Here is a 12,402-nt window from a genome sequence, read left to right as displayed (position 1 = left end):
TGGTCCTTATTTAAAACAGAGAAAGGATTTCTGACTTCATTGTATGGGAGTGGCTGTCACGTGGTGTACAGATCTGCTTTCAGAATGCAAGCGTTTAGTGGCGGAACAACAGCGTCCTTATCAATAGATGACTAGAAAAAAGTAGCCTGTTTTGATTTGCGCATATTAAAAATGATACTGTGGTTACCTTTGTAACCATTCCCAATAAATTGTTTTCCTAACGGAAATAAAAAATGGAGGAGATACTTAAGTGTATTTGTTTTTAATTACTCCCTTGGTCTGATTCAGAACAAGGGAGTGCTTTTTCAAAGAAATGCCCCAAAATCTTTCTCTTCATTCATCACACTACTGGAAAGTGTGCAGAAGGGCTGTTTTGCTTGCCTCTGAAATCCGTTGCCTTTCTAGATACTGATAAGCACCCTCATTGCATAATTTTTTGGGCAGGTTTGGAGATTGTATACTTCATATTCTTATATTTATTAATCCTTCCCATGTAGAAATAAAATTCCCTAGATCTCATTTGAAGCTGCCTTTCCCACATTATTCAAGAAATAGACGTGTTGTTTGCTAGTAATAGAACATCATTAGCGAGTGAGAGCTATCATGGCAAGGTTATCTGCAAAGTGTCTAAATCATATATTCCCAAGGGGGTATTCTCTTAAATCATTGCCAAATTAGAATCTCTTTTGGTCTATAAAAGAATTTTTAGACTAACTTGCAACAGTGATATGCAAAATAATAAGCACTTTGGTTTGATTCGGCAGTTTAAAATGGCAACAAAAGCAAGTTTTGAAATACAACTATTATTAAGTGTCAAACCACTTGCAGAACCCGCTAGTTGCATTCAAGAAACTGCAATGAAACCTTTTCTGTAAGCAATAACATATGGAGAAGAATGGTGGCATGAAATTCAGCTCAATTATTCTTGGAAGTATTTGGGTTAATGTCCTCAAAGGTGTTGAAGGCTGACTGGGGTTAAGCTGAAAAAAGAACAAGACAACTGGGGGCTTGTGCCTGATTATATTATATCAGCAGCTACTTAGGCAAGGATTAACAAAATAGTTAAGGCCTGTGGTTACTTGTTATCATTCTTATTAGCTTCATTCTGTTAGTTTAAAAACTACAGAAATTCCAGGTGTTAACATAGTGAGAGGACGTGGTGTTTTGAAGACTTAAAAATATGTTTCTGGTCTTTGAATGAAATTGTGTTAACTTGATCTAAAGAAATAAAAAAAGAGCCTTGCTGGAATGATCATGGACAGTTGATAAGCAGAAGAAAAAAAAAAATACTGTGCTGATAGAATAGGGGCTCAAAACTGTTAGAAATTCTCTTCCCAAAATAGTTAATTAGTACATAACTGTGTTCTTGAATCATTAACATACATGTGTTCCTTTTTACCTGATTACCCTTTAAGAAACTATGGACCATACCCTCATTTTTTTAAATTGGCAACCCTTCCTCTGAAGTCATTGCAACTCCACTAGTTTACTAGAAGAGGTTGCATCCCAAGTAGCTTTTTAATTTGTTGTGGTTTTTTTTCTTTTTACTATTTTTGGCATGTTATTACCTGCTATCTTAAATTCATTTTAAATTCATTTTAATCTAAGGGAAAAGACCTATCAATCAAATAGACTCTTCAGATTCCTTTAAACCGAGCGATCCATTTCAGCCTTTCCCCACCCCAGACATTCCCAAAGAACAAGAAGCAGATCTATTCTGTGATCCATTTGCTCCCACCAGCATCAGTAAAGAGGCTGACCCCAACAATTTTGCAAACTTCAGTACTGTGAGTAAACACTTTTTACATTTGTTTCAGTATAATGACAGCTTTGACTTGTTCACACTGAAGTCTTCAGTCTAATTTAAAATATTAAAACATATCCCATGTACAAAAGGGATAACGCTTCCAGTTAAAACAGTATTTACATTTAGTTTACAGCTGAGGCTGTCCTAAACCAAAATACTGCAGAATGTTGTAGTTAATGTTTAAATTGCATTTCTTTTATGAGTTTTTTTCATGGAGGCCTCCTAGCTTTTAGAAAATAGGACTTTTTAAATATCTATGTTCTAGGAATTATTCATTTTATCGGAGTGTGCAGCAGATTTAAATTATATATCTATAACAAGCACACTGTTAACTATCCAATTAAAAAGAAAACAAAAGGTGTGATTTTAATTTAGCTGTCACTGAACTGTTTGGTCATAATTTCAATGTACTGAAATATTGATAAACAGCCTCATAATGGTCTATGTTAATGAAATATAATTTGGTGAGTTTTGAATGGCTAGTAAATTCCAGACTTATGTACAATGAAGTAGAAGGTAGTAAGTGTCTCTTTATAACCAGAATCCATTTCATAGAAGTCGTGGTGTCCAAGCAGTAGAAGCAAATCTAAAGGTTTGTGCATGCCTATATATTTTTTTTTTCTTCTTTTGAGCTTTTGCAAATAGGAGTTTTGAAAGGCATCATCTCACTTTCAAGCTTGATACCTGTTAAATGCAATTCGCATTTACAGTATCTTGATCATACTGCTTTTTTTATTTTCAGGCCTAATAAACTATGTGCTTGATTGAAGCAAACTGAGGATTGACAGGCTCTCAAAATTGACTTGCACTGGTTGATGTGTCTTGTAGCATGATAATTTCTGAACTGCTGTTATTGATCACTGTTATTAGTTAGATGGACTGAGAAGCCAGTTTGGAGGAGAGGATGTGAAATGTGGAGGAGAAAACAAAAATGTTCATTATCTTTATGAAGGAAAAAGTATTCTTTTCCAGCTGCAATTACTGAAAATACTAAGTGAACTATGGAGAAAACTCAAGCTTTTCTACATTTATTTCCCAAAGCAGCAGCTCAAGGCAGAAACTAGCTGGAGTATATTATGATAACCCTTTCAGACTTAACATTGGGACATTCATGAAGACACGGGCTTCACCTACCTCTTAGCTTTTCTGCATGCTGACTAGAAACAAACTTTAGCATAATCTTCTGTGTTTTATTTAAGATAATACCCTTAACTGTCTCTGATTTATAATCATTGTACCACAGAAATTTAGTTCACATTCTGTTCACATCAATACACATGGAATGAATCTGTTGTGGTTTTTTTTTTTTCTTGTATCACACTGACTTTTCTCTATATTACTACTAGGCTTCTAACTGTACAGTTACCTTATTATTTTGCTGCTTCTTGGTAGAAGTATTTTTCATCTGCACAATTAAAACCAGTCATTCTACAGCTAATTTTTGCGGTCATTGTCACCTGGAAAAAAAAATCATCCCTGATGAAAGTAGGGTAAATCGGGATGTCCCACACTGTGGATAGGGGTGTGTTTTACAAAATGTTCTCCTGATTTATTAAAAAATTTTCTTATATAGACTGGGTTTTATCCAAAATAGTTTGGATTTAAATGATAGCACTTTCTGCTCAGTAACTTTTTTGGAACTTAATACTGAATTTTGAAACATGGCATACTTCATAAAAATACATCAATTGGATGGCTTCAATGCAGTTCTTAATAGTTAAACCTTAGACTAAGCTAATCTTAATAGTGTATTAAAATTAAAAAGCAAGTAATACTTGAAGACTAGAATATATACAATATTTTGTAAAACTGTAATTGTTCCTTAAACCAAGGACTTGGGCAGTATTAGTTATCATTGTATTATTAATCTGGTTTATTTTGTCTTTTGAAAATGCAGTATTCTACTGAGGAAGACATGATTGAATGGGCTAAGAGGGAAAGTGAGAGAGAAGAGAAAGAAAGATTGGCAAGACTAAAACAGCAAGAGCAAGAAGACTTGGAACTGGCTATTGCACTCAGTAAATCTGAAATATCAGAAGCATGAAGTTTAGAATAAGATTTTGTCTTATGTCAACTGTTTTGTCCCTTTTCCTCAATACCTAACCTATTTAAATGTTAATCAGAAAAATAACATATATACAAGAAACTATGAAAGGTTTTAAGTTTCGGAAAGTGGTGTGAATGTTTCTGCTAAATTAAATCCTTTTGGTTATTGTTTGAATAACTGTTAAGTTTAGCATTCAATCTCTTTCAAGTTTTCAGGAGAACAAAGTACTTTTCCCAGCTGTAAGCAAATCAGTTTAAAATGCAGATAGTGAGATTGTAGTTTGACTGTAGTCTGTCAGCAGTTGGTAATTGAGCATAAAGTGAACATAGCAATTATTCTGTCATGGCTGACTGTCTCCCATCAAGCAGTTAGTCATTTGAAACCTTTTATCCTTCTAAAGAGATTTTAGTAATGCCGGAGTTGTGGAGTGCTTTATTTTATATGTATGCATATAGATTTTTCTCGTCATTGAAGATTCTACGTTTGAATTTGAAATAACAATCTTCATGGAGTCTAAGTCAGAAAGAGTGTGTCTTTCTGAAACCTTTAATGCTTTTCTTGCATGGTCATAGGTTTTGACAGACCTGTTATTTTGTTTTATAAAGCAATTAAGTTGAAGACTCATGTGCTGCATTTGCTGTTGGCCAAGATGACTGTCAAATTATGAGACCCCACTGCTATTTGAGCCACTCTTGCCTGTGAAATATGCAGCTGAACTGGCAAGTTAATAAGTTCAATTTGAAATAGGATTGAGAATAGAATTAAAAAACAGGTAGTCTGATTTTTTTTATCACAGTTGTTTTCTGTATATGTAATTTATTGAATGCCAACTGATAGTTGCACCTTAAACTGAATGATTTCTTTATGGTCACGGAGTCAGAGTAGAATTGATAGAATGTTAATGAAAATAACTTAATGAAAATAACTTATTGTTCATTTTGAAAGAACTCTGTTCTGGAGAATCAGTTTCATTAAAATAATTCCAAAAAGAATAATCTTTTGCCCTAAGAAAAATGGATGGCAGCAGCAGAAAGATCAAGAGATGGGGGTTTTTTTCTTGCACTTTTAACCTGTGGTATTTCTGTTGAGGAAATTGAAGTGTTTCAACACACAGCACTAGGGGAGAAAGGGGGAGAACTCAGCCATGCTTCAGTATATTTAAGCTCTTCCCGTTACCTATCAATGCTGCTGTTGCACGATTTTGAGGGTAGCTTTCAATTTTTCAGGAAAAATGGGTAACCTGACTGGGATGGTTTTTCTTTTGCACTGGGAAATGAGCATTTAAACACCTGCTCAAAAAAAGTAACTTAAAATTTTGCAAGTATTAAATAGTTATAACTTATCTATACATCTTTGTAATGAGTGTACACTAATCTTGCAAATCATATGCTTAACTGGATTACATAGTTTCTTATCTTTTGTTAAAAATGTATACTCAGTGGACCAACACAATATTATATGTATATATTATATATATATTCCTGCTTTCCTTTACGGAATTTAAAGTTTTGAGTCATTTGATGTTACATTTCATGTTACTGACTCTGACTATAGTACTTTTATTCAGACTACCAACAAACCACTGCTGTGAGCTAAATGGCATTACTTTATGAAGTTTTAACTTTTTTTTTTAAAAAAAAAAAAAACTTGTTCAGGTGGGATTAGCCTCTATTTATAGACTTCCCTTTTGTTTAAAAATTCTAACAATAGCCTGTAATTATGAAGAAATAAAGTTTAAGTACATAAGTGTGAACTGCTTGCCTATTTTTTGAAAAGGGTGCTGTGAGCTGTAAAGCAACATGTAAATGTAATGCAAACAATATAATGTGTTCTGATTGTAGTCTGATGGGAGCGGGTTAATTTTCAGAGAAAAAAGTTGCCTGAATCTTGAGGTTAGCTGAAGTGCACACTAATCCCAGCTGTCACTTGCTTCATTAGGAGCTGTGGCAGCTTCAAAGAAAACTCGGGCTACTCTTGTCCAAGGATTTTTGCCTGCACAAGGGTTGCAGAGCCCAAATGTTTAGATACTTAAGATTTATCTGTGCAGATATGTAAGCATCCTCTAGTGGCTGCTGTCAACATACAGGGCTTCAGAGACCTTTAGTTTGACCCAGCATATATGATTCTTCTAAATATGTCTGTCAGCATAATGTCTCCTTTATGTCAAGGCATAGACTGCTTGGTCAGAGATTTAGGAGTTCCAGCAACCATTTACATGTCTCTGATCCTTTTGTTACAGTAGTGCTAGGTTTTAATATACTCATCTAAGTGGACCCAAATCTCTTTGCCTATTTTCTTTTAATGAGACATCAGTTGGATTAGGCAACGTAATATCTTCATTAATTTTATCAGGTTCGCACACATTCTTGAGGCTATTTGAAGCCTTCTGCAGGCTGTCAATTTTTTTTCCTTTTAAGTCCCCTATCAAGTTTCCATCTTGGGCACACTTTGCCTCCGATTGTGCTGTTTTCAACCCTCTCTCTGCTCCAAAAGGTGTGCAGTCCATTTAACTCTTTATCATGAAACTGAAGATGGTTGCTAATCATCTTGAATAATTTGATATCCTCTTTTCACTGTCTAACTTCCTGTACTATGAAGTTCTAACTGTCATGTCAAAGTTTCTATTGCATTCACAGAATACCATTGCACTCAAAAGATTGAAGAGATTATCTAATATGTAGCAGATGAATTGGCCACTTAACTTGCATTGGAAAGGTAACTGTCGTCTGAAGCAACTTAACTAGAAACTGTATTGGAAGAATGTACTGGGGATTAATGTTAAGTCTGTTACATCACTGTCAAGTATTGACAAGGAATACAATGGCAATAAAGGTGCTTAATGAAGGAATTGACATACAGGGTTGACTTTAAGTGGAGTTCTCTAGAAAGCTGTCTGCTTCAGCACAGTGGACTTGAAGCCAGGAGACTTGATGTGACAGAATACTAACCCTTCTGCTTAATACTTAAAAGCTGTTGTGTTAGATCTCAGTACTGGACTTACCAGTTTCTTTGGTTCATGTGGACTTCCTTGCCATCCTTTGCCACCTGACACACCTGCTGTATGTCACCTCCTCACAGAAATAGCATCCAGCTGTCACAACCATGTTGCCTATGTTGTTTCCCCACTAACTTCTCAACAGTTTTGTTCAGCCACTTAAATTTGACTGTTTCAGAATTTGAGTATTTAGCAAAATTATAACTTTAGTATTGGAATGTTTTAGTCATGCTTTAGCCTGAATCTTCAAAGTGATTGTGTGCATGAATGTACAACCTCATGTTTTTGTAATACTGACAGAATGGTATTTTTAGACAATGTTTTTAGGTAATATAGAGTGTACAGGTTTACTTCATAACAGGGTAAAATTGGAAAAGTAATGTATCTGTTCAAAACATTAGCAACTGAAGTCATGTGTCTTCTCTTTGTGGAATTCCATATCATGTCAGTGAATACTCTTGAATTTAATTCCATTGTTGGAGTGAACATGAAGGCTGGCTTTCAGATGCCTCCATTTTTAATCATGAGAGGGAAGAGGATTTGTTTGCCTTGTGCAATTATAAAACACAAAACAATGTCAAATTAAAAGCAGATAGTCAACAGTTTGTACTGGAAGTAGACGGTATTTTCCCAAATTGAAGATCTTTCTTGATGCAAGTTTGAAACTTACCATTTTGGTAGGTAGAGTGGAGCTTTAGTTACCTATATAGTGTTATTGAACTCTTGAACTCTCTGCAGAATAACTTGTCTTCCTTGTTGGCAGTAAGGTTGAAGGTATTAAAATGTTAAGGCGGGAGAGGAGAGGGAAGCAAAACAAATCTCTGAAGCGGTGGCTAAGGGTATGACTACCAGCTGGGGAGAGAGAGACTTTCCAAGATTATAGCACCTAAGCCTTGGTGCAACAACCAAACAGTCTTCACATCTTTCCACCCTAATGATATCTCAGCTATTCATAGTACCAGTCAAACTCCCATGCTACCAAAACAGCTAGAAAGCTTCCAGGGAGCTCTGAGGCTAAAACGAAGAAAGCTTCTGTCTGCACTCATTGCAGAACTAATTTAGTAGCCATGCAGGGAGGGAAGACAGCATAATGTTAAGGATTTTTTTTATGTGGAGAAAAGTCAGGGAGGGAAAAAAGAAAGTATAAAAATATTTTCCTCTTGTGCTTATATAGACTGATAGATGAGTATGAGAGTCCCTTGTTGCAGGTTTTTGTGGGAAGCTTCACAGAAAATTTTGGCATGTGTGTTATCCCAGAAAAGATGGGAAGGAACTTTAAATTTGTCAGGTGACGAGCCATCAAGTCTAGGTCAGTGTTATCCTGAAACTGAAGTCATTTTCATCCACAATCTGTTTAAAGAAACATTAATAACAAAAATTACATAAATAATACCAGCTGCATTGCCATTCCTTGCTCAGAATACTTAAGAACTCCTGTTGTGCTAAAATTGAGAGATCTAGAGCTGCTAGGACCTTAGATTTTAAACTGCAAACAAAAAGCATTAGTTTTTAAAGCAGGTGATCAGGTAGCTAGCTGATAGAGGGGGGAAAAATGCTGCATTGTTTGGATGTGTATTCAAGTGGTCAGGATGTTGTTTCTAGTTATCTCTTGCTGATTTATTAAATGATTTTGGACAAACCACTTCTTAATGCTAATCTGTTTCCTGTTTTCTAAATGACATTGGGTCCGATAGCATATTACATAACTGCTGTAATTTAGAAAGACAATCTTGTGCAGAATAAAAGGAATTTTATCCCATTTTACTTGTGTGTATCCTGTAGGTAGGAGAGATGTTATGTGTTTTCTCTTCTCTGTTAGTATAAGCAGCCAGTTGCGCGCCAGGACTATACAAATAACTGGAAATAGATTAAGAATTTAACAGAAGTGCTGCTTTGAACAAGATATTTGCTTGAGGATTTAGTTTGCTGATAATACAGGGTGAAATTCTTACCTCTGACTTCAGAGGTCTGTCCCAGCTGGCACTGGCCAGCAAGAGATCCTTGTAACACTGTCTGGAAACTGTCAGCTTTCTCAGGTTTGTATCTGACCATGCCTAAGTCAATAAAAGGATTCATCCTGATCCACTTACTCAGACTGATTTTCCTGTGTGGACAGATTCAATACTTATTCTGTTGAGACTATGTACCACTGAACTTCTTATATTCAAAGCCAAGAGGTCTTGTTTTTCACAGAATGCAGTCTCTCTTGAGATGTTACATGTACAGGTGTGGTCACTTACACAGAAAAAACTAATTTTGAAAGGCTCAATGGATTTTTAGGTAAAATCCTTCTTGTAGACTTTTTTTTTTTTAGATACATATCTGAAGCTCTATTAATACCTCCTTAAATGCTCTTCTGTAAATAGACTAGGGTCTTTGAGTTCTAAACGGTTCTGAGGAGTTTGGAGTATGAATCCCATTTTGGACCCACATCGTGTAATAACTTTTACTGACTAAATAACTTGGTTGAGGTTCAAACCAGTGACCCAGAATCCTGAAAAGTGTATGTAAAAGTACTAGTTGAATGTTAGAGTTGCAGATTTAAATTCTCTGATTTTCCTTAATATGCGATCAATTTATCTTAAAATATTTATTTTACTGTCAGATATTAAAAGCACAACTGTTCTGTTCATGAACATACAATAATATGCTCAGGAGAATAACTAATTCAAACTGCAGTTAAGCTAATGATGCAACTTTGTCCTTCTGTTTTAGCTTTTTCAACTTTTTCCCTATAACATAGAATTCCTAAATGTTGTAAAAAGCAGTTTAGAGTATATTCTGGGGTGGTTATTAATAAAAATGTTCTTTAGGTTCAATGTGACTGTTATTGAAAATGGGTTGTATCTAAAGTGCAGAACTACACAGGAAGTCTCCTTCATTATGAAAGCTGTGAGCTGGAATGTATGAGCTTCACAATTCAAAAAACTAAATGTATGTAACAGGTGTGTTATGCTGAAAAATGTGGTTTTTGCATCTGTACCAAAATAGCTCTGTGAAGGTGCTTGTCACCACTCCTTACACCACCCCTCATTGATCTAAAATGTTTGATTTAGCTAAGACAATAATGAATTTTTGCCTGTTGTCAGACTAAAGAATCACGCTCAAATGATCAGATGTGCTCTCTTCTCCAGTTGTCTTAGCTTCGCTCTCAAAAGAGCTGCACCCTGTGCACTGGAGCGTGAGGCAGGCCTGCCGCCTACCTCTCGTTCTACACATCACGAACCACATTGTCAGTGTTCAGCTAATAAATTCTTTCTTTTTTTAACCTTATACACCCCCTGTTCTCATTAATGTGCCCATTGTTTCTTTACATCAACCACGTCCTTCTGTTTGTCCTGCCGCTCCCTCCTCTGTGTATACCTTCTTTCCCTGTTCATTTCCTTCCACAAACTCCTTTCTTTTGTTGATCTCTTAACTGTTATCCTGGTAACCCTGAAGCTGCATGATTGATACGATTATAATATATGGACGGCCACATTAAAACAATTTTTCAGTATTGCATATTTCAATTGGTTTAGCTTTTTTTCACTCTGTACTTTAAATTATTTTGAATAATTTGCTCATAAACTGATAGATTTGAAGTGTAAGCACTGTTGCGTGTTACTCCTTTTGTGCAATTAACTGACCGTTGTGTTTTGGGGTAGAGGGCTCCACCCAGGCAAACACTTTCTTGGAAGCAGGCTAGTAAGGAGTGTGGGCTAATTTAAAACTCAGCTAAATATGAATTATATTTTCCTCCTGTTTTTTGTTTTTTTTTTTTCCAAGAGGAATTAATGACTCTAATTCCAGCACGCATGGTTTCCTCTCAGCTGTTCTTGGGTCCGCCTGGGTTCACCGCAGGCCTCCCTTCCCTTCACTTAACAGCTGGCTGAAGCCCTTCATCCCGCACAGCAGAGGCCCCACGTCCTGCACTGCTACCGACTGAAACGTCCACCTAGTAACCCAAGGGAGGCTGCCGGGGGCCGGGGCAGCCCCCCGCGCCCTGCCCCCGGCCGGCGGAGGGGCGGGCGCTGCCGCAGCCTCTCACCTGCGGGGGCGGCCCCTCCGCCCGGGCCCGGCCCTGCCCGAACATGCGCCGAGGCTCGCCGCTGCTTCACACCATGCGAGGTGGCTGCGGCAGCCGCCCGCGCCGGGGAACAGCAGCAGCGCCAGCCCTCGGCTCCGGCCTCTCTTCCCGCAGCTTCTGGAGCCGGGGACGTCTTTCGCGACGCCTCCATGGACTCCCGCGCGGCCAACAGCGGGAGCGGCGACGCCCGGTACGGGGCTGAGGCGGGGCGGGGGGGCCGTTACCTCAGGCCGCGAGGGGTAGCGGGCGTCTCCCCCGCCACAGGCAGCGCCTGCAGCCTCCGGCGGCGAGGCGGGGGTGTCCCCCGGGAGCAGCACTGCCTCGCCCGAGGCTTTGGGAACGCTCCGTCCCGGGTGGGAAAAGGGGGGCAGCGGCGGCGGGAACGCCCGTCCCGGTGCTGGCCGAAGCTGAGGGTCTGGTCGCCGGAGGCGCCGGTGCCCCGGCGGAGGGAGGTGAGGGCGGCTCGTTTCCCGGATAAGCAGCCTGTCTCGGTCTGAAGCCTGTAAATCGAGTTTGGTACCTGTCTGAATTACTCCCGACTGGCTTGTGGGGAGTCGGTGCCTTTGTAGCTCCAGCCCGCCTCGTCTCCTCGCTGTGGCCTGGGGACCGGCCCTGCCCCGACGCAGGCCGGGACCACCGGGCAGGTGCAGCCCAGCCCTTCGGTCCGCTTTTGCCAGCGAAGCGCACACAACTTCGGGCAAACGGCTCTGTCCACCTGTGCGTCTGCTTACCGACCTGAACGCAGCGACTGAAGGGGCAGAAACTGTTTTTTAGGCTTTCAGGGGCTTTTTTTTGTTGCTTGGACAAAAGCATTAGCTTAAGCTAGTTACATACTTGTGCTGCAGTCCTTCAGTAGTTATATGCTAATTAACTTTGGTCTTCAAAGTGTTGTTTAAGAGTGGTGTCGTGTCTCTGAAGTCTGTGGGAGACCAAGTTTTTCCTTGAGCTCCTGTTTGCACAGCTTGCAACACACCTTGACGGTGAAACACTGGCGTTAATTACTCTGTAACTCAATGCCTTCTTGCTCACCCTTATGAACAAGCTGCAGGTGGATAACTTCCCTTTCTCCTTTCCACGTGTGCACTGCCCCTAAAATACATAAACTTCCATTGTGTGCATGTGAGGGAGTTGTTTCTTCAAAAGCTGAATCAGTGTGCAAATAACATTCTTCCCTGGTGATGACAGCATGTTAAATTTTAGACATGGCTGCGTTAAAGGCCTGTTTGTGGATTACCTATTTGACATAAGACTTTTGAAATAATCTGCTTTATAATCTATGCAGGAGTATAAACTTTTACAAGTGCAGTTGTTTGAGAGGTCAGCAAACCATTTCTCTGCTTAGAAGAGTGGTAAAGGGTCAGTTCGTGGCTCTTCGTGAAGTGTGGGAAGTGGCACTTTGCTCTGTCTTTGCCTGCATGATTTTCCTATATCTTAAAGTTGAAAACAGCAAACATCAGCCCAAGATTTTAATTCACCTGCAGAAA

The 12,402-nt window shown here is 38.8% G+C and overlaps 2 protein-coding genes across 4 annotated transcripts in view; both read left to right on the top strand.

Moving 5' to 3' along the window:
* EPS15 (epidermal growth factor receptor pathway substrate 15) overlaps nucleotides 1–5,612 on the top strand; it is a 52,099-nt gene extending 46,487 nt beyond the window's left edge. Inside the window, exons 24-26 of one of the 3 annotated variants that reach the window (XM_075508742.1) lie at nucleotides 1,609–1,787; nucleotides 2,363–2,399; nucleotides 3,705–3,847. In XM_075508742.1, the coding sequence (XP_075364857.1) occupies nucleotides 1,609–1,787; nucleotides 2,363–2,399; nucleotides 3,705–3,715 (227 nt within the window). In that variant the 3' untranslated portion in view covers nucleotides 3,716–3,847. Of the gene's footprint in view, nucleotides 1–1,608; nucleotides 1,788–2,362; nucleotides 2,400–3,704 lie in introns of all 3 variants that reach the window. The other 2 variants (XM_075508741.1, XM_075508743.1) reach the window with 2 other exon arrangements.
* Nucleotides 5,613–10,942: 5,330 nt separating this feature from the next.
* Nucleotides 10,943–12,402, top strand: part of TTC39A (tetratricopeptide repeat domain 39A) — a 55,324-nt gene continuing 53,864 nt past the window's right edge. The window contains exon 1 of the mRNA XM_075508738.1: nucleotides 10,943–11,108. Coding sequence (XP_075364853.1) covers nucleotides 11,068–11,108 — 41 coding nt within the window. The 5' untranslated portion in view covers nucleotides 10,943–11,067. The remainder of the gene's footprint in view (nucleotides 11,109–12,402) is intronic.

The sequence above is a fragment of the Mycteria americana genome, chromosome 7, assembly GCF_035582795.1.
Source record: "Mycteria americana isolate JAX WOST 10 ecotype Jacksonville Zoo and Gardens chromosome 7, USCA_MyAme_1.0, whole genome shotgun sequence".
NCBI classification, from domain to species: domain Eukaryota; kingdom Metazoa; phylum Chordata; class Aves; order Ciconiiformes; family Ciconiidae; genus Mycteria; species Mycteria americana.
The sequence above is the reverse complement of the archived record's forward strand: the minus strand, read 5'-3'. Positions and strand labels throughout refer to the sequence as shown.